At 37.3% G+C, this 22,819-nt stretch overlaps 1 protein-coding gene across 3 annotated transcripts in view; it reads right to left on the bottom strand.

Moving 5' to 3' along the window:
- AFG1L (AFG1 like ATPase) overlaps positions 1-22,819 on the bottom strand; it is a 193,543-nt gene that overhangs the window by 20,797 nt on the left and 149,927 nt on the right. For all 3 annotated transcript variants that reach the window (XM_019735074.2, XM_074333372.1, XM_074333371.1), the window contains exons 11-12: positions 3,114-3,254; positions 112-225 (exon numbers count right to left, since the gene is read on the bottom strand). In XM_019735074.2, coding sequence (XP_019590633.2) covers positions 112-225; positions 3,114-3,254 — 255 coding nt within the window. The remainder of the gene's footprint in view (positions 1-111; positions 226-3,113; positions 3,255-22,819) is intronic.

Below are 22,819 nucleotides of genomic sequence, written 5' to 3'. Positions count from 1 at the left end.
ATCAATGGTTAAATATATACTTGCATTCCTTTTTCAAAATGTAGCCACGTATCAAACCAAGAACAATTAACCTGTTTTATAATAAAAAAAGATTATGGTAATATCACCTACCTGGCTCAGCCCCAAATCATCCATCAGTATTCTGCCTTGCTCCAACCCACTGTCATGATGTTGATGCAAAAATAAGTTTGATAAAGGAGCCGATGCGGAGCAAATTATGCGCACCTGAAACAGGAAAACGTGTAAATGTGTTGCTCCTGACACTTCACAAGTTGAAGGTAAGCACAAATCTCTCACAGAATAAAACTCTGTCAAACAGAGTTTTGACAAACGCCAAGCTTAGATATTTGCTTTTAAAATGCCCATATTTTTCCTAATAGTTTGGATCCTTTTAAAGTGATATTCTTAAACTTCACAGTACCTTTCAAAATATTTCCCCACAGTTTATACTATCCTGTGAAGTAGGGAGCAAAGCTGTTCTTGGGCAACTTCAGGCCTGGAGAGGCTTCAGCTTGTAATGCCAGCCCAGCTCTTCCGGTTCTAAGTCCAATGGTCTTTCAATGACACCCCAAAGTTGACATTTACACCTAGCTGTTTGGAGCCTGTCTCTGTACACATCAAAGACACCCCCCAGACTCACTGTAAAGAGGTTACCATTTTGCTGGATCGGTGGACTTCTAAGTTCAGTGCATTGCTACTCTAATTACACCCTGAGTTTCTAGAATGCACATTTATATCAGCATCATGCCAAAACATTCTTCAAAAAGACTAAGTTTTACATTAATATTTCTCGATTACACAAGTGTTTGAGTGTGTATATGGGATCATATATTGGAAAGAGCTTTTATATTTTTATAAATTTTACATCCACTAGTAATACAAAACCTACTCTTCTTGATATTTAAAGAGTCCTGAATTTGTTTCCAGGATTCACAGTTATCCTTTTAAAATCATTATTTAAATAAATATGCCAATATTTTAAAATAATGTATTGACATTTGGGACTAGCTTTTCCATTTCCTAATGGCCTTCTACCTCCTCTTATAAATCTTTTTAATCACAAATGACACTTTTTTCATTATTTAATTGGAAATACCATAATTTCACAAATTTCCACGAATATATTTTAGAATAATGTCTGCTTAATGCTCCCAATTTCTGAAATAAGATAATTTCGACTCCTCTTTTAAAAAAGAGTTTAAACTCTAAATGTGAGATTTAGTTAAAGCAAATGTTAGGAGAGTGGTTCTGGTATTCCATCACATTGCTAGAAAAAATTTTTTTCTCTGTAATTAAGAAGCGAAACAGTGGGGGTGAGATAGGATTGGGGGTGGGGATGATAAGCTTTCTTCAAGGTATTCCTAGCTGAAAAATAAAAAAGAAAAGTTTATCAATCCTGCTTTCTAAGAACCCCTTACCAATGTCCCTCTGTCACTTTGTTCTTGAAGCATTAGCCCTCTGAAAACAGAGTGCCACCTCCAGGCTCACTCGCTTTATTCCGGACCCCATGTGACTATTTTGAAGCAGAGTCTCTGGATGAGTAGCCCAGCAGACACGGGGTAGGACTTCATTCCCAAGCTATGGTTCTGCCCTGACTCCCCTGACTCCTTGATCACATGCATGTGGACCCTAGGGGGATGCACAGCAGATTTCGAGGTCACTCACTAAGGGAGGCTCCCCTTCATGCTCAGGCCAATCGCAGGGCCTCTGCTACAAACTCCCCACCCTGGTGACCCCTTTCACCCTGCACTGGAGTTCAGCCACCACTTCTCAGCATTTTAAGAAGCACTTGAAGAGCCTGTGAACATGCAGGTTCCAGGTCCTCATTTGTCAGATGGGTGGGCTGTGGAATCCAGATCTTAAGGAGCCCAGATGGTTCTGACACGGGTGGTCCTCAGCAGGACTTCCCCATGTCCACGCCCATCCCAGCCCACCAAGGTAAGTCTGCTCTGCGTTACTATACTCCTTTCTCTCTTTGCAAGAGATTGTCCCTCAGTGGTGACTTTACATTTAGTTCTGTGGACATTTAATTAATGTTTCTCTGACAATAGCAGGTAGGCACTACTTCTGGCTTTGCTTGTCACTGATTGTCTAGCGTTTAGCACTGTGGTCGGCATGATAAAGGTTGTTGAATGAATAAATAAATGTAACATAAAAGTCTCACCTCTCCCTCCTAGCAGATTTTGGTACTTTCCCCCTCCCTCTAAAGTCCCTTCAGTTTTAGAATCACTGTTAGCTCTATTTCTGTATAGGAATAGGTAGAAAACTTGTATCTGACAGTAAAATATTTCAATTAACTCTAATTTGAATTTGCACTTACACTGTTACCATAACTCTGTATTTACAGATATGTACTAATAGTGGCTAACCTCCATTGAAAGTTCACAATATGCCACAAGATGTTCTAAGTGCTTTACGTGCTCATGTAATCCTCACAACAAGTGTATGTTCCCCCTTTGTCTACAGGAGGCCAGTGAATCTCCAGCGCTTAAGCTGGTCCTCCAGGTACACAGCCTTAACCACTAGGCTGTACTGCCTCTGATGAACGGACAATGGCTCGGCAATTCATGCTAAAGCACACAGATAAAAACAACAACAACAAGACGGGAAGATGCTACTTTCTGGGGTTTCTGGGTCATAGGGAGAGAGAGATCCAATACTGAGGGTCCTGTAGTCATTCATTCATTCATGATTTTATCAGTCCAATCATTTATTCATGCAACAAATATTCATTGAGCACTCAGTCTAGGTAAGGCATTGTGCTGTACGTCATCATAGAAAAAGCACATGATATGTCTAGTTGAATGACAGAATCATTAATATAGCAGAGTGTCTTATGAAGGGAGTTTTACTTCCTACTGTCACTACTACGAGTACTGCTACTAGTGGTACTTACACAGCACTCAGCTTGTACCAAGACATGGTTTTTAAATGCTTTACATGGATTGGCTAATTTTGTCCTCACAATTCTCTGAAGTAAAAAATATCCCGATTTACAAAGGAGGAAACTGAGGAACAGAAGTGAACTAAGTGGTAGACCAGCACTCCAGCCCAGGCAATCTGGCTCCACAGTCTGAAACGTTCAATTTTGAGACAATGCACTATATCCTTACCTTGAAATCATAAAAGTTATCAATGAGAGTGATGAATCTTCGAGCTTCGGTTCTTTTTGTCAGTGTAAATTGTGGAATGTTTCGCAAGAACACTGTATCAAAATTCTTTGATAACTCCAAGTAGTCACTGGCTCCAAGGGGCTATAATTAAATTAAATGAAGGACAGAAAATTAAAATAAGCCAATTCTGGTTGCTCTTGGATTAGTTTCATTTGAAAACACTTCTTTTTCTTGTCATGGTGTGACCCAGGTGGTAGCTTTGGGGTAACTTGACCAAATGGGGCAGTGTTTTCAGACGAGGTTAAGATGGTGTATACTATATTATAACAAGAATGTAAAAAGGGGCCAGAAAAGAATCCGAAAGTGTGCTGGGGAGTGAAAGAATAGCTCTAGCCACCTCAGTTGGTATCTTGTAGGCCACTCTTCTAAATCCGGTCTTCGTCTTTTTATTTATCTGACATAACTTTAACCCTCTCCTAACAAATCCTTCCTAGGACTCAGCTGCAAACCAGCACTGCTGTTAAATGGAGGCATCTTACAATGACATGCTGACTATTATTATGTCACCATTCTGAAATAAAGACTATGCTTCAGTATGAAACTCAGAAAGTATTTTTCACGTAATTTGAGGTATAATTATTCAAGTACCTCAATGTAGTAATGTAGTAAATATCGCTAACCTCTACAGGAGATACAGGGGTGGGGGGCAGTAAATGACCCTAAGTAGACTGAGACCTCATGCATAATTTGGGGAAGCATGCTACCCCTTGATTTGAGGGGTGTAGGGCACTCAAGGTCTACAAAAATAGTCACAAAGGTGTACCTACAGACATAAAAGCGTTTGTTCCTGAAACATGAATTGAACTCACAAAAATGATGAAAACTATCTGCAAACATGTTCTTTGGGGTCAGGAATATTCCCAGGAAACATTACCTCTCCTCATGGTAAGTTATGTGTGGACAATTGTATCTGTGAGCAACAACCATGAGCAGGGCTCAGGAGAGCATTTCTGGCCCTGCCAGAGTGTAGAGACCAGAGACTGAGCAGGCCAGGTTCTACTCTGAGGTCCCTCTGAAATCTCTGGGATCACTGTGACCCACCCCTGGGACACAGGCGCTGAGCCTCCTCAATTTCTGGCAGAATCCATCAACACTCCTCCCTGTTCAAAAATGTCTCCCTCCTGGGTGAAAAAAGTGAAGGAATTAAGAAGTATAAAATGAAAGTTACGAAATAGTCATGGGGATATAAAGTAAAGCATAGGGAATATAGTCAATGATATGGTAATAACTATGTATAGTGCCAGGTGGGCACTAGACTAACTGGGAGTATCACTGCATAAATTATATAATTGTCTAAACACTATGCTGTACACCTGAAACTAACATAAAATAATACCAAATGTCAACTGTAACTGAAAAAAATAAATAATTTTAAAAAATGTCTCCCTCACTTGGGGAGTCATTTCCATTAAAACTTCTTTCAAAAATGTAGGCATGGCTATTTTCCGGGGAGAACTGGGGAGTTGTGAGGATGGGGAGAGTCATTTCCACCTTGGAGCCCATTAATTTCCTACCACGATCCTAACAACCAGCTGAATCAGTTACACTCAGGAAAGACTTCTCATGGTGATGTGGGAATAAGAGTAAACATGAGTTAAGCTCTGGAGAAGTGGTCCTTTCAAGAGAGACCATTTCTTAGGAGGAGGCAACAATTTGGAGACCTAGGGCAAAGGGTCACAAAACCAGAGAGAGAGAGAGAACAAAGAATGATCTGACTCCTTTGGAAGTCTACCTAGAGATGTCCCTTCCCCATCTCCTCTCACCAACCAGATAGCACACGGGGGAAGAAGGAGATCACCCTTGCCTTTCCATTTCCCTCCCTGGCGAGAGAGCTTTCACCACCAGATCCAGGGCCGGACCTTCGCTGAGACACCCTCGCTCACCTCAGCCACATGGCAGCCACATGAGAGATTTGTCTGTCTGTTTGGTTGGTTGGTTGGTTTAACCTTGAATCTCTTACAAAGGAAACTTCTCAAGCCTGATATGGACCAGAAGTGTGTGTAACACAGTAGCTAGGAGCAAGGACTCTAGACTGCCTGGGTTTGAATCCTCAGTCTGTTACTTATTAACTGTGTGCCTCTGGCAAATTATGTAATCTTTCTGTTCCTTAGTTTTCCAGTCTGTAAAATGGGAATTTGACTCCTATCTCATAGGACTGTGAGGATTAAATGAAATTATACATGTAAAAAGCATTTAGCACAGTGCCTGGGGCATACATTAATAATCAAACCATTTTGACGGCTTTTAATTTTTACTATTTTGAGCTTAAATGATTAGGCTCGTACAAATGAGTTCAGGATGTAAAGAAGTGTATTTTTAATAGGACCAGTTCGTTTTTCTGCACCACCAACTACATCCAAAACCCTACATAGCCTTTGTGCTTTCCCTTTGTGTTGTCTCATAGTCACAACAAGGACCAGATGCGAGGGTGGAATCACCATGTAAAGAAAACAATTCCCAACCGGAGAAAGGGGAAGGCAAGGTATAGTATCTTCAGACAAAATGGACAACTCATCCAGTAAGACTTTCATACTCTGAGGGTGAGTCACACTACTTTTTTGAGATCAGTTAGAATTTAGTCTCATCTTTTATAAATAACAAAGTATATGTAAAAAAATGTAAAACCTCATCTGAGGCATGTAGTTATGTATAATTAAGCTCACTCTTTATGCGTGGATGTGATTTCTATCAGTATAACTACATGCCCAAGGAAAATCATTATCAGAAGTGCACAGAAGTGCCGGGGGCAACTGAAAATCAGAATTTCGCCCACTCAGCTATTTTTACAAATTATATACCTTTGTCAGGAGGTTCTGCATTTGCCATTATATTAGCAAATATCCTTTTCCTTCACATTCCTAAAACAATTATGTGCTCATTCATATAAAGAAAACTAAGCTTAATATAGTTATCTATCTCCTTTAAAAATAATAGCCATTGGGGGTGGCCGGTTAGCTCAGTTGGTTAGAGCGCGGTGCTCTTAACAACAAGGTTGCCGGTTTGATCCCCACATGGGCCACTGTGAGCTGCGTCTTCCACAACTAGATTGAAACAACTACTTGACTGGGAGCTGATGGATCCTGGAAAAACACACTTAAATAAATAAAAATTTAAAAAAGAAAAATAATAGCCATTCGGGAGAACAGGGAGGTGCTCTTAATGGATATAGAGCTTGGGATGATGAACAAGTTCTGCAGCTGGATAGTCACGGCTGGTTGCACAACAAGGGAATGTACTTAACGCCACTGAACTGTACACTTAAAAATTATTAAAATGGGAAATTTTATGTTATGTATTATTTTACCACAATAAAAAAGATAGTCCTTAAAACAAGGAAAAGTTATTAGTTGCCAAAGAAATCCCAATGTAGTGCATGGAGAGAGAGAGAGCAATATTATTTATTTCTTTAAAAACATGAGAAAGAAAAATAAAATGTATTAATTGAAGAAGGAAGTTTCTTCCCAAAAGAAATCAACTCCACTAAGATTAATTCAAAAAATATATTTTTTAATTTTAATAAACATTTAAAGAGTATGTTTTCTTATACTGGCGTCAATGTTCAAGTGTCCAAGAAGTGACAAACTCTCAGAACTGAATTTGGTGACAGATGGGGATTTCTTATTAATCAGAAACACCATTTTTCATTAATTAAGTACGTTAAACAGTTGTGGGCAAAAATACAGTAGAGGCTTTGGTCTGTCACTTCTGGTTATGTGACCTTGAGCAAGTCTCTCTAACTTCCGTTTCCCCCATCACAGGACCTGTCTCACAGATTTGTCACAAGGATTCAATGTATCGACTGCATGTAAAATCTTACAACTGTGGCTGCCACATAGTAAGTGCTCAGAATGTTAGTTGTTAATTTACAGAATTCATGTGAGAAGTAAATGAAATGGTAAGTGCATAGTACATTATTTGGCATACAACAGACAATAAACAGTAGCTATTCTTTTATTAACTATTAAATAACCTTTTCCTCAGGTCATGAAGCCAAGCAGGCTAAGTAAGAAAACAGTTCAACCGATTCCAGTCTGCCTCTGTCTTGCCGCTCAGGAGGCAAAAGCCTCTCTCTCTGGTCCTTCCTGCTGTCTGTGGTCCACCAAAATACCTGCCCTCCTGGCGCCTTAGACCTCCATGAGGTAGTATACAGACGACAAAAATGGCTTCCGCCTCAGGCCTTCTCTCTCCCACACGTCTGGTAATGGTAATACCATTAGTACCACTTGCAGGGGAAAGCTCCCGGCCCCTAACCCAGTACATGACACAGAGAAAGTGCTTAATATTTAATGAATTACTGAGTGAATGTATGAATAAAACACAACACAGCCTGGAGAGCAGGTCTCTTCCTTCTTTTAAACCCATTGATCTTGAAAATAATTAAAACACTTACAAAAAAAAAATCCCACTTTTTCTTCGTTAGTCAAATTCCCCACTCGCAAGGCAAGCCTTTGTTGCATATCCTAGTGTGTATGTGTGTGTGTGTATCAGGGGTGCCAAAAAATGTATACACATGACTTGTATTCATCTTTTGTTATTGGTATATATTAGTATAATTTTAATACAGTTTTTTCCTTTCTTAAAATGTGTATACATTTTTTGGATATATATATGTATATATATGAAGAAGTCTAAAAAGATGTAGACCAAAATGTTAGCAGCAGTTACCTTTGGGTGGTAGACTAAACGATGACTTTTGTTTCTTTGTTATACTTTTTGGATTCCCCCCCCCCCCCCCCCAGTGAACTTACATTACTTTTAAAGAGTGAAAAAATAATGCTTTTTTTTGGAGGTCATTTTTATAATGGGCATCTTATCATTTATGGCGCATCTGTGTGAGATCATAATACGAATTTTAACATGGACATTTTTTTTCCTCTTAAGTTTTTTAATTCTATAGAAGTAGAATTTTTAAAGGGAGATTTAAAAATGAAATAAAATGTAAGCTGAACATATATTTTCTCCTTTAAAAGAAGAAATGATTTGAAATTTGGGATTAAATCTGACTTCACTCTATTGCAGCACAGACTGGCCTTCCAGAGGAGGAGGGAACATGAGGAGAGCCGGGTGGGTTTCTAAACTGAGAAAGCATCCTAGGCCAGCCTATAGCCAGCTGGCTCACCAAAACAGATGAGAGAGCCCAACCAAGATCAGCAAAGCTGGGCGCAGATGCATAAGTGGGCAAAAAAAAGATCAAAAGAACTTCCCAGCTGACCTGTAAATGAAAACAATAATAAATGCTTGTATTTTTCCTTTGGCATGTGAAGTAAGAGTTAATTAAATGCTTATTATTTTAAAGACACTGAATCTGGGGAGTGATTTGTTATGCAGCAATAACTAACACACTATACTTGCTACAGAGAGATTTACTACAGAAAGCTCATATTTTAGAAGTCATTAGGAAGTCCAGCACATGTAGAAAAATACGATCTAGCTTTTATAGCAAGATATTGATTTTATATAATTGACAAATATATGTAAATGCATATATTGTCATTTATTTTATGTTTACTTTTGTAATCAATTTTGGAATTTTTATGGTGTAGTATAAACCTTATTTCCAAAAATAAAACTTATGGTTTATTGTATATAAGCACTAGAAGAACAAAAAGCCAGAAAATTATATGCCTTGCTTACAGAATGCAAGAAGACATGGACCCAACTGAATAAAGCAGAAAGCTATAGGGAGAGAGCAAGTTGACATGAAAAAGAAAATGACAGACAAGGATTGACTGCAGCAAAACTAAAATTATAAGAGCATTCCAACAAAAAATAGATATAAATTTTAATAGACAATTCATGGAACAAAAAACATGTAAGAACATATAAGAGGCTAATAAACAAAATATAATCAAGGTCAGTAGTAACCAAAGAAAGACAAAATAAAAATGATATATCATTTTTTATATAGCAATTTTGCAAAGAAAAATAAACTATACTATTCAATGCTGGCAAGCATGTAATGAGACATCCCTTGCTGCTGGAAGAGTAAATTAGTTCAGTTGTTCCAGGAAAAAATGTGTTGGATTGTATTAAGAGCCCTAAAAGTAGTCATAAACTTGACCCAATCATTCCACTTCTAGAAATCAATCTGTAGGATATGACCAGAAATTCAACCAAAGGCTATATACAAGTCCTTTTTATAATTATGTGAACCAAGTAGCAACTTTAAAACATAACAGAGGAAAGGTTCAATAAACCATGGCACATTAATATAATGGAATAATATGTTGCCAACAAATAATGATGTTTATGAAATATTTTTATGATATGGAAACATGCTTATGTTAGAAAGCATAATGCAAAATTATAATTGTATTAAGGTATCTGTTTTGCTCAAAATATATATCCAGGAAAAAGGTTAAGTAAATATATAAAAAATGCTAACAACTATTATCTCTAAATGGTCTGAATGATAGACTTAGAGGTATTGTTATATCGTCTTATTTCTTAGATTTTTCTATGCTTTCTGACGGGGGAGAAACAAAACATATTGACAAAAAGGGAAAAACAGAATGATGTTGTAGGGAAACAATGTTGCAAATGTTTACTGATTCCAAACAAAGTATGAGTATACTCTGTGTTTGGTCTTCCACTATTTATCCCCTGCCCCTTCCCTAATAATAATGAGGAGAGAATGAGTAAAATATTCAACATACGAGGTCTGACAATTAAGTTTATAAACTTGTTGCAATGATGTTGTTAACAGAGGGATTATTCATTATGAATTTATACCAATTGGACAAACAGTTAACCAAGTTTACTATTTGGAAGTGCTGAAAAAGGCTGTGTGAGAAAGTTAGACAACCTGAACTTCTTGCCAACAATGCATGGCTCTTGCATCACGACAATGCACCAGCTCACATGGCACTCACTGTCTGTGAGGGAGTTTTTAGCCAGTAAACAAGTAACTGTATTGGAACAACCTCCCTACTACCTGATCTGGCCCCCAATGACTTCTCTGGGGAAGATAAAGGAAATATTGAGAAGAAGACATTTTGATGACATTCAGGACATCAAGGGTAATGTGACGACAGCACGGATGGCAATTCCAGAAAAAGAGTTCCAAAATTGCTTTGAAGGATGGACTAGGTGCTGGCGTCACTGCATAGCTTCCCAAGGAGAGCACTTTGAAGGGGACGATAGTGATATTCAGCAATGAGGTATGCAGCACTCTTTCTAGGATGAGTTCACGAACTTAGTTGTCCGACCTCATATACTCAATAGCTTGAGAAGTCACAGTTCTATTTAAATTTGCAGTTGTCACCCTCACTCCAGTGTATAAGACTGAGGCCCAGAGGGTCAGTGCTATCTTATTCACGTCTGTGTCCCTACCGCCAAGCACCTAGGACAGACCAGGGAACAGAGTCTTACATAACACAAGACTGGTGAATAAATTAATACACTATCACCAAGTCTTCTTTAAAAATCAACTGTAACTACTGAATACTTAATAAATACAAGGTATTGTGCTAAATCGTACAAGAACTTTGCAAAACACGAAGAAGACACATTTCTCCACTCTTTTGACCTCACTAAAATACCACCCAATTGCATGCACATGCTATCTATGGCAGTTGCAAACATTTATACTTTTGTTTTGCATTGGTCGACCCTCCTATGTAAGTAAAAGATAGCATAAGACACTTTTTGAAACCACAATTAGTATTGTAAATTCATGCATTGTGTCCTATGAATAATTGAAGCATGTGATTATCTGAGTACTAAATGGCACTTCAGTTAGTAGCGTCCTTAAGTATCTTATTCTAGCCCAAAATTCAAGTAGCATTATCTAATGCAGATTCTTCTTATGATAGATAATGATGACATTCCCCATCTTCCTACCTGAGCAATTAAAAAGTTTAATAGTCTTTGATGTGGCTGGTTATCTGAATAATTTTCCAAACAGGAACAAGTAAAATCCACTTATTCGATGGTTTGCGCATTCTCGACTATTGTTTGAAACTCTTTGTTGCTGTGGAAACCTGATGAAAACTTAAAGAACTTTAAATCTCTAATGAGTTTGCAAAGAGCATTTGTTTTCCTTAATTACCAAGAGTATACAGCTGGATTATACGTAGCACAGTTTCTCTAACAAACTTTAGGAATAAAGAGCTTGCCTGCTGTCTTCTTTCTCCTGTAGGAGAAACGACACAGCTGTCTGCTTCAGTTTGACCCTGGTGCCATGAGTGGGGATCTTCTCAGTGCCACACCAGTGTGAAATGCATGAGCATTACCACCAGGCTGCCTTCTGCCCTGCGATGAGCGGTTGATCCACTTCAGCACACACGAATGAGCTGTCAGCTTGAATGTCTTTTTTCTCTGCCTGGCTAGCGCTTGTTCTGCCACCATTATTTCAGCTCAAGTAGCATGATTATTATCTCAAGCGCTGTCTAGATTATACAGTCGTAAGGGTTACTCTTTATCTGTATAGACTCCTCTTTATGAATTCCTTGCAGTGATACCCTGATAGCTCCACATTAAACAAGTATGTGTGGCATCTTGCTTTCTTTACACAGAAATGACAATACCTCCTATCTTAGAGAGAAGTACCTTTTAAGAGAAAAAAGAAATGCTTGAATGGAATTAGGATGAATGTGTCTTTTTCAAAACAAACTAAAAACATATCAGTTGATGTTACAACAACTTCATGTGCACCAAATTAAAGATAATAATTAGAAAAAACAGAGCACTGAAATGTGTATATTTGTAAATACCTTCCCAAGATTGGTCATATGGCACCTTAATATGAGAAATCTCATTAATATGAAGTCTATAACACCCAGATGGGAAATACCTCACCATTCTAGAAGATACTACCACATCTCACCATTCTACATCAGAAGGTGTTCTTTGGTGTGCTGAGGAAAAGTTTTACCTATCTACTCTCAAAGGGAGGAGGCTAGTTCTACCCAAATCTACCAGATCTTTACTAAACTCTCTATCCCCTCTGTGGCCACATAATAATGGTTAATATAGTACTCTTCTGGGGAGTGTCATTTTTATTCTAACAGTGAGTTTGCAGAAAAAAATGACTCAACAAAAAAAATCAACATGGCAAACCAGAGGCAATTGCACCCTTTCCCCATCCCCACTCGACCAACTTTATGTGTGTAATAGATCTACAAATTCTACAGACATCTAATTCTGGAGATCCTGGAACTGGCAACCATCACAAAACACAAGCCACATCAAACCAGATCTATTGAGTGCTTACTATGTGAAAAGTATCGTGCTGGGTTTATTCCTAGGAATATTTCCTGTTCATTTGGGGTGTGGAAAACTCCAACAATTGGCATAAAAACATTTGACGTATAGCCTGAAGCATAGAAAACCAAAATGAAAAATGTTGAGGTAGGTTCAAAAAACAACATTAGAAGAATATGAAGTAGGAAATCACTATTTTAGCATCATCACTATTCTTAATAATCATTACCAAATGTTAAGTATCAACATAACTAACTCCAAGGCAATGATAAAAACAGCAAAAGAATCTCCGTGAGATGGTAAAATTCAGTGGAATGGGTTATATTAGCCACCTGAGATTGAGTAAACCAGACTATAATTTGTTAAACAATTAACTGGCATTTTACTAGGATGGGACATCCAATTATTAAATAGACATCTGAGATTTCAGGAGAGTCAAGACTTGTTCCTTTTGGAAGTGGGGTAAACTGGGTTCAACCATACCAACAGAATCAGTAACAGTGAATGAGTTACGAGGAGTGTAGCTCAGAGCCCACCACTCAGCAAGACTCCAAATACTGCTAGAATTAGAAAGTCCTGCCAAGGTACTTTAATTTAGCCGAAGTTTTCAACTTAACTATAGTGTGAGGGACAGTCAGGAAGTAGCCTAGAGTTGATGACAAACAGGACTTCTTTGGTAGTAAGGCTGAGTGAGGAAAATGGGCCTTCAATGGGCACAGATGGCAGTTAACCACGTCCCAGAATCTCTCACCATGAGATTATTCAACCTGGCTAGACCCTCCTACTAGTTCTCACAGGGTCTAAAGTTTCTGAATTAAGGTAGTGAGAATCTAAGCTTTAGATTTTATAAGAAGCCATGGGGGCCCTTTGGATTGCTAGGTTTTGTTTCTCATGACTCTCTTGATAAAATTTATTTGGCTTCAATCCAATCCTAAGCAAAGCAGGTTCTAGAAAAACGGAAAAACAAGTGAGTTGATCAGTGCAGGATATGAGCATTTAGCCTAATACGTGAACCCACATTCGTCATATCTAGGAATACAGATTGCATGACGCTTTTCAAAAACATGCCTATTACAAGTGTGTGTGTGTGTGTGTGTGTGTGAACAATTTCATTGGTTAGTTTCTTTAAGGAGTTTTTAGTTGGAAGGTATTTAGTTTAATGTGATCCTCCACTGTTAATTAACCATGTATAATTAACTCTTTAAAATAATAAAGAATAAGGAAATTTTACTTTAGCAGCACAAACAGCTAGTGCTTTGAAATGACTAATCTAGATATTAGCAATCCAACAGATATTGAACAAAAATATTGGCAGGGGAAGAAAAATAGCCCAATTGTTGTTAGAATTATTTAACAAACTCATTTATTAAAATAATGCTATAACAATCCTCTTCTAATTTCGCATTGGAAAGAAGATTTTCTTAGCTAGTTCAAAATGCATAGAGATTTAAACATTATTATTAATGCCTCAGGCATTGTGATATCTGATTGTACAGACCACAGAAAGTAATAAATGCATGTGCCCAAGGCTAAAATGTTCTGTCCTTTTATTTTCTATTTTGAATATAATTATTTTAATAAGAATGTATATGGCCCAATTAATTTAATAAATTTTTAAAAAGAAAAGAAAAAGAATGTATAATGATGAAGTAATTAGTAACAAAATTCTACCCAAATCACTGAAACCAGTAACTGAAGACTAGAAATTGGTCATTAACATGATCCAGCCATCCTGAGTATCCCCTCGGCAGAGGGCAGTATTTGCTACATCTCCGTGGGAGGAAAGCCTTACAAATGTGACTGCTTTGTGATCTATCCAGAAGAAATTTTAAAGAGTACCCACACTGTAAGATGAAGTTCTACACCCTTTGCTACTGTTCCTACATGTGCATATGAAATGAAAAGTCAATCAATTTCCATTTCCTTTGGAATTCAGAGCTAAGAGGCATGAAAAACTGACATTCAGGACACTAAAAAGAAAAGAGAAAATGTCTGTACCAGAGCAAAGAACTGCCTTTAAATTTAAGAATGATGACTTCTGAACATGTTAAAGTCTTACAAGTGCTGAGGTTTTGTTATTTTTGTTTTGCTTTTCCTTGTGAGAGTTCACTGGGGACAAATGGCATCCTCTTAAGAGTTGGGTATTTGAAAAGCCCAACCAGAGCTGGGAAAGAAGAGGATATCAGAGTCCTTATCCTTCCTCCCACTCTTCTGCTTTCCAAATCATGGAAATACTGGGTGAAAATGTTAATTCATATCCTAAAGAAATTAATAAGTGAATCAGAGCAAGGTTGAATACCTCTCTTTGTTTCTAGATAAACAAAGGGCCAAACCCTTCAAACTGAGTAAGACTAACAGAATTCTTCACTCCATCTTCTGGCCAAAAGGACAACCTTGAATTATCTGCTGCCCAACTTTTATTAAAAGATATAGCATTCATGAAAAGATTGAATGTGAGTCTATCCAATCTCTAAACATTTAAAACTATTTCTCTAGATCCAGCCAAATAATGAGGAGAAAAACTTACTTGTAGGCACTTTTTTGACCTCTATAGCATTAGTTCATACCCTGTCATTATGCCCCCAGCTTGTACAATCTGTATAATACAAACGTATATTGGCAGCAGGATTGGTGCTGAGAAAACTGTGTGCTGGCATGCTTTGGAAGTCCTTTCATGAAAGGCTCAAGGGCCAGAAAAATCTTCGCTTCTTCTGAGTAACTGATTGGCTTCTATCATCTAACTTACTGAATATCTTTTCCCCTCTTTGGCTGAGAGGAAGCTCAGGATTGATTTAATTGTTCAATTTTAAGAAGTTTGTAGAAGTTTATGACATGGACTGATGTATACTATAATAACTTTTCTCGTCTTTCAAACTTAAGTAGTCTCTATTTTCCCTTTGCCCTCCTTTTTTTTTTTAAATTAATTCTATTTGTGTGTGGATGTGTGTCTGTATACACAGACACATATAAAATACTTCTTAGAATCAAGTAAGGTTATAATAAATACATGTTAAAATTATTTTTCAATTTCTTTTTAAAGCTTATTTGTTATTTAATTTGCTTTTAGTTAAATAGGAGGCAAAAGAGACAGAGAAATAAAATATCAGTTAAGGACTTCAGATACTAAACAGCAGTGCTTCTTTTAATTTTGTTAGCTAACAAGTATATACTAAGCATTCATCAGTTGCATAGTACTAAACGTAGAGACTGGAATTCTTAGAATAGGTGGATTTTCAAAGGAGAAGGAATTTGCCCAATGTAGGGAAGTAGAAATCTATTTTATGAACAAGGAATTAAATGGAATTTGGTCTGAAGGAAGTAGCCTGAAGCATCATTGGCTTTAATAAAGCAGTGAAGGGGGAGATTAGGAAACGTATTTCAAAGGCTGCAATGGTTCAGAATGATGTGCATAATTAACAATTTGCATTTGTATTAGAACACAATGGAAATGCAGAAAGTTCAAGAAAAAGATGACAATACCAAAAGGTATGCAATATTATTTACAACAGCCAAGACATAGAAACCTAGTGTCCATTGATGGATGAATGGATAAAGAAGTTGTGTGTGTGTATATATATATATATACACACATACACATACATATATATATCAAGGGTGCGAAAAAATGGACACAAATGGACACTTTGATCCACGTTGCTCAAGCAGTAGTTTGCCGTAATGAGAAGTGTCTGGACGCTGATGGTAACCACTTTGAGCACCTCTTGTAACTGCAGAAGTCAAACGTGACTTGTATTCATCTTTTGTTATTGGTATATATTGAGTATTACAATTTTAATACAGTTTTATTTTCTTAAAATGTGTATACATTTTTGGCACCCTCTGTGTGTGTGTGTGTGTGTGTATACACACACACACACACACTCACACACACAAATAATATTCAGCCATAAAATGAAGGAAGTCCTACCATCTGTGACAACATGGATGGACCTTGGAGGTATTATGCTAAGTGAAATAAGACAGAGAAAGACAAATACTATACGATCTCACTTATATGTGGAATCTAAAAACAAAAAAACACAAAACTCAGAAAAAAAAAAAAGAGATCAGATTTGTGGTTACCAGAGGCAGGGAGTTGAGGAAAGGGAAATTGGAGGAAGGTAGTCAATATATAATCACTCCCAATCATAAGATACGTAAGTACTGGCACGTAATGCGCAACATAATGACGATAGTTAACACTGCCAGGTGACATAGAGGAACATTGTTAAGACAGTGGATCTCAAGGGTTCTCATCACAAGGAGAAATTTTTTTCTTTTTATTGTATCTATACAAGATGATGTAAGTTAACTGAACCTATTGGTGATCATTTCACAATATACGTAAAACAAACCACCATGCCGTTCACCTTAAACCTTATACAGTGATGGATGCCAATTATTTCTCAATAGGACTGGATAAAAGGGGTATGAAAGATAATTTTATATTTCCATGTAAATGTGAATAATAATTTACAGTTTACAGAGTTTTCCATCTACATGAAGGCTGAAAAGCAGAAATGTTAGGTGATTAAGAGCAGCGGCTTGGTTTACACACCTATGAAGTCCTTGTACAAAGTACCATCCAAATCCCAAAATGTTACCAGTCTCGTAAATTGCTTCCATGTTGTAAAATTATTCAGTAAAATGGTGGGAAATTTTCATTATTTTGATGGTACCTTACCTTTGATTCAGCTATACTAGGACCCTGGCTGTCGTTTCCACTCACTCCCATAATAAGGTTTTGCAACCTCACCTGGGCCCCTCATCGCTTCCTTTTTTGATGTCAGTTCAGGTGTTGTCATTGATTCCAAACTAACACATCTGTATAAATGACTGCCAGAGCTACATCTTCAGTCCTGGATTTCCGTCTTCAGTTCTAGATTGCTTGTAAGCCCCCTTCTCCTACTTCAGGTATTTCTCTTAAGAGTCCTGCCATTCCTCTGGTCATCAAACTGAAAATGTCAGAGCTCTCGATGGCTTGTCTTTGACCTTGAGACCTCTCTACATCTAATTCAATAGATTTCTCTCGTATTCACCTTGTTCTTTCCAATCTATCATGTACACCTGGTTTAGGGGGGACGCTTAGGAGCCGAAATCTAGTCGGTGCTGTTTGCCAAGCCATGCTCCCTGGTGAAGGGCAGAATCCCCCTAGGAAGGCTCACCCTTGTTCCACGTAAAGGCATGATTTGCTCACTTAGCTCCTTGCCCATCTTGAGGAGCAGTTTCATCTAATGTACACAAAGGCTCTATATACGCGTATGGTAGCAGCAGGGCCAATCTCTTCATCTTTGCCAGATTATTCAAAACAGATCTGTTAACAAAATAATGACTAGTTTGTTTTATGCTGATAAAGAGTCTAATCCAAATGCTATCACCTGATATACAAGCCCCTTTACACTGACTTCAACCCATCTATCCTGCTTGAGCACACACCACTCTCCTACATATCATCTAAGTTCCAGCCATGACTCTGAAATTTTCTGGAAAGAAAATTCTGGATTTTCAGGCTTTTCTTTCCTTTCAGCACATTAACGATGTTGTTGCACTGTTTTCAAGTCTCTGTTGCTTCTGATGAGAATTTTATAAATCATATTATCGTGACCTTGGCAGCTTTGAAATTTTCTTTATGTTTGGTTTTCACCAGTTTGACTGACGTGCCTAGGAGTGATTTTCTTTGTATCTCCTTGGGGTTTGTTGAGCTTCTAAAAATGGTAGATTTACATCTTTTATTAAATTTGGAAAAATTTTAGTCACTGTTTCTTCAAAATAAAATTTCTGTCCCATTCTTTCTCCTTCCCGCCTGGACCCCAGGCAGACTTTTGATATAGTTTATATCACTTAGCTTTGTTTCTTGTTTTTACTTTAATCAATCTTTCTCTATTTTTCAGATTGCATAATTTATATCGATCTATCTTCAAGTTCACTGATGCTCCTGTCATCTGCTATCTGATATTACAGTACATACAGTGAACTTAAAAATTTTTTAGGTCTAGAATTTTTAACTTTCAATTTTAGAATTTCTGTTTGGTTCTTTTTTTTTATATATAGCTTTAATTTCTCTGCTGAGATTTCCTATTTGTTTGCACATTATAGTATGTTTTCCTTTATAATCTTGAGGATAGATATAAAAGCTACTTTAAAACCCTTACCTCTAATTCCAACTTTTATGTCATCTCATGATCAGTTTCTGTTGCTTATCTTTTCTGTTTTAAAATGGGTCCGATTTTCCTCTGTCTGCATCAATCTAGTAATTTTGGATTGCATTCTGGATATTGATTTTTTGTTGTTGCTATTTTAGCAGGTAATAATTTGGCTAGAGTCAAACTCCAAACTCTCCTCTGTAATGGGCAAGAACTGAAGTCTCTGTTCAGTTTTTTAGCCTTTGCCATGCACGTGTAGTCCACAGGTTAGGCCAAGATTTGGGCAGAATTTCTATGGAGAATTTTGGGCTCTTCCTCTGTTCTCTCCTTCAATGATTTCTCCTCTTATTTTCCAGCTGCTATGGCCACTCTCCTCTGGTTCCTGAAGGCAGGAACAGCACAGATGTTTTAGATGTCCCATATGAGGCCAACTGTGCTCTGCCCTCAGGCAAAAGAAAAAAGAAAACTAGAACAATAAGAAATTCACCAGTGCCAACCCTTTCTTCCAAGTGTTGACTGCATTCCACATTCCCTTTGGTTTTGGTTGCTCAAACGTACCTTCCAGATAGTTGTAGATTTTGTCCAGAGTTATAATTATGATCTATAGGTGGGTTGGTCATATAGGAGCTATTCTGTCATTAATGGAAGTAGAAACCTCCTGAGCCTTCACTTCTCTGAATAAACTCTGTAATTTCCTACCTCTGTGTTTTTCATGAAAACACAAAACCACAGAGGAGGAAGAGATCACAAAGGTTGCCCTCATGATCCCCTATTCTTAGGAATGACAAAACAGCCATCCTTCACACATTTTCTCTTCTAAATTAAGACTGTGTGAGTGTGGAGACTGACTCTTATTCATCTTGGTACCCGCTATAGCACCTAGAACTATGCCAGCTTTCCATTAAGCACTCAGTAAATATCTGTTGAATGACTAGGGAGAAGTGCCATAAAATATGAAAGAGTAGGGTTCTCTCTGTTACCCTACATAAAAGGTAACTTAAACACAGATATAGTATGTTGGTTTATTTAATAAAGTTTCCTTCCTGAAAGAAGGGTATTCCCAAGAGGAGATATTATTTGCTAGAACATGAGGGGGAAAGTTACAAACTTTCCTAGTGCACACTACCCCATTCATCTGCCTAAATCATTACCTTAGGTACCACGTTCCTGTTCAAAACTTAAAATGACTCTGGATCAGGGTAAAAAGTCTGTATTTCTCTGCCTGGTTTTTATGGAGCATCTGAGATTTCCATTCTTATTTCCCATTTCTCTCCAACATGCACTCTGTTCTCATTAGGCAAGTATTTTCTGTTCTTCCTGAAACATGTAGTGCTTGGCTTCAGATCATGGTTGAAATACCTCCACTCTGCTCATCTAAATTCTACTCACCTTTCAAGGTCAAGATCAATTTCTTCCTTAAATCTCATGTCTCCTCAGAATCTTCCCAATCTTTACTATCCTTATTTTTAATTCATGATGCGTTCACAATATGTACTTAACTAGTAAGTACAGCTCTTTCCAATAGACTATTACAGCTGAAAGGAATGACAGAAATTAGCTGATTATGTCATACATCTTACAGATGAGGTACTTGGACCCAGAGTGGTTAAGTGACCGGCCTAAGGCCACTCAGCTACAAAGTATCTGAATAATGATTGGAATTCATAGCTCTTGACTCAGTTGGGCCTCTTTCTACTCTATTACACTGTCAGCTATTTGGTTCATGTTATTTCCTTTATTAAATTGTAAACTCTTTGAAAATAACTTCTTACGCTTCCTTTATATTCCTCATAACATAGTGGCATACAGATACGGAAGCGTTTAAGAAACAGTTGCTGACCACTTAATGTAACAATATTGGGGAGGATATCTTACATAACATATATTTCTTGTTATGTAATAAAAGAATTAAGTAATATTTGACCCTAAAAATACATGGAAATCTTATAATTTCTTGATGTTATAGCTCATTTCTAGTTTTTTTCTCAAAATCTTTTGCCTGATTCAACATCTGCAAGTTATTTTAAGAAACAAAAGTAGTATATTCTAACAATTCTTAAAACTATATCCTATAAAATACATCTCAAACTAATACAGCCAATTGGCTACATCTTATTAAATATTCTAATTAGCAAGATACTAAGTAATTACTAATTATGAGTCAACTGACCTAATCTAAGGGAAAGGTACAATGAAGTATATCAAATCATGTACTTTATGATGGGAAACAGAAAAACTTGAAAATTATGAATCAAAGAATTACTTGATAAAAAATTATTTTCTATTAAAAAAAAAAAAAAAGAGCCATTTGGTAGGTAAGCATTAGATAAGCCAGCAGTATTAAAGCTATTTTTGAAAAAAATCAAACAAGTAACTTTGAAGTATTTTATAGTCATATTAATTGGTTACCCTACATTTTCTCAACACTTTACCAATGATTTCATCATATAGGTCCTCTGCTTGGAGAATAGTCCTAGTTATTACTTAGGGCTGTGATACATTTATTATTAAATCCAAGTGAGACTACTTACTTTAAAAACAAATTCTAATTTTAAAAAGCTAATGACCACTTTAATGTTAAAAATTTTAATTTATACCTCTTAATCATGTCTGAGCAGGTAAATGACACATTCCTCCCAAAGACTGAAACAAATGTTAATATTAGTTTATCATACTTTCTTAGAGAAGTGATCTTAAAAAGAAACATGAGAAGTTGTGTCTACTTCTACTACTAGACCCGATCTCAAAAGAATTTTACTCCTTAGACAGAGAACCTAATGAAGGTGAACAGTTCTTAGCACACTTGTTCTTCTCTCAAGACCCTCTGGGAATCCGTAGGCACTTTCTCTCCTATGACAGGGACCAAACACATTTTCAACCATAGCAGTTAGCAGCACAACATAAATACATTTACAGAAAATGAAAGCAAATTTCCTCCCTCAGAGAAGCTTTAGGCAGCTGAGTATGAGACGTCCATGGCTCGCAGAGTTTAAAATCTGTAGCCATACACCGCGACACCTAAGGATCTGTTCTTGCCCTCATGTGGGAACAGAAGCTGAACAAGACTGACTTTCAGCCTCACAATGCGTCCTGTCACAGAAAACTGCCCAGAAAACTGCCCACGTGAATAAAGTAGGAAGGTGATCTCTCAACCCAGTTTCTCTCCATTCCTTCTGATTCTTCTTCACTCTCCCTTTTGTCATGGAAGTGACTACATTTATTCTAAGTGGCTACAGTTTTCAAATTTCTAATGTAGCCCCTCTTTTGTGGGCTTTTCTCTAAGTCTTTTTTTTTCTCCCTTTCTTTCAAAATAGTAAAACACAAAACACATCAACAACCTTTAACCAAATATATAGCTATTTCCTTGGAAGATACACATCGTTGGCAACACTTAGTAAAAAGTGATGCTTCAGTTCAACCTCCAACCTTGCATAGTTTTCTTTTATTTAAAAAATTTCAGAATAATTAAATAAATTAAGGTAAAAAAAATTACTAGTATACATCTTACCTTTTAAAATCAAATTATGGTATAGGTCAATTAGGAGATTTTATTCCAAAAACTTTTCTTATAATACTGAGGGCCCATATCAAAAGGTTAGGTCAAGGTATGTATGTTGAAATTTTACAGCTAACTTTGTACATCATATATTCCTTACTGCACATTCAACAGCATCCCCCAAATTGGCATTGCAAGGCAACTGGATGACCAGAGTTTGTAGGAGGCTTCAGGATTGGTTGAATGGTTACATAAGATGATTTTCAAGGTGCTTTTAAGACTAAGGAGGGAGAAGGGTGGTAGATAAGGGTAAAAGGGATGAAATATGTGGTGGTGGAAAGAGAACTGACTCTGGGTGGTGAACACACAATGTGAGACATGGATGATGTGTTACAGAATTGCACACCTGAAACCTGTGTAACTTTACTAACAATTGTCACCCTAATAAACTTTAATTAAAAAAAAGAAGACTAAGACTATGACTCTTGAGCTTAGGGGTTGAGTAGGAATGTGGGCAGGGAAAGACAGAAAGAGGGCAAAAAGACTTAGGGACTCATTTTTGACACTGGATTCACATTCTTCCCTGCAAGAATCTGACCCATTCTCTACTGAGCTCCTTGCAATCCCACTTCTGCCCTACCTGTCCGCTATGCTTCTGCCAGGCTGCCTGCCTGCCTTATTTGGATATAGTATCGCCAGAGGTCAGCATATGGAAAATGGACCTCCCAGATCAGCAATGCTGTAAGAATGGTTTTGCTACTGGGAAGGCAAAGGGCCAAAAAGATTCCAGGGCCACCTTGGCT

The sequence above is a fragment of the Rhinolophus sinicus genome, linkage group LG05, assembly GCF_036562045.2.
Source record: "Rhinolophus sinicus isolate RSC01 linkage group LG05, ASM3656204v1, whole genome shotgun sequence".
Lineage (NCBI taxonomy): Eukaryota > Metazoa > Chordata > Mammalia > Chiroptera > Rhinolophidae > Rhinolophus > Rhinolophus sinicus.
This window is presented reverse-complemented; position numbering and strand designations above follow the sequence as displayed.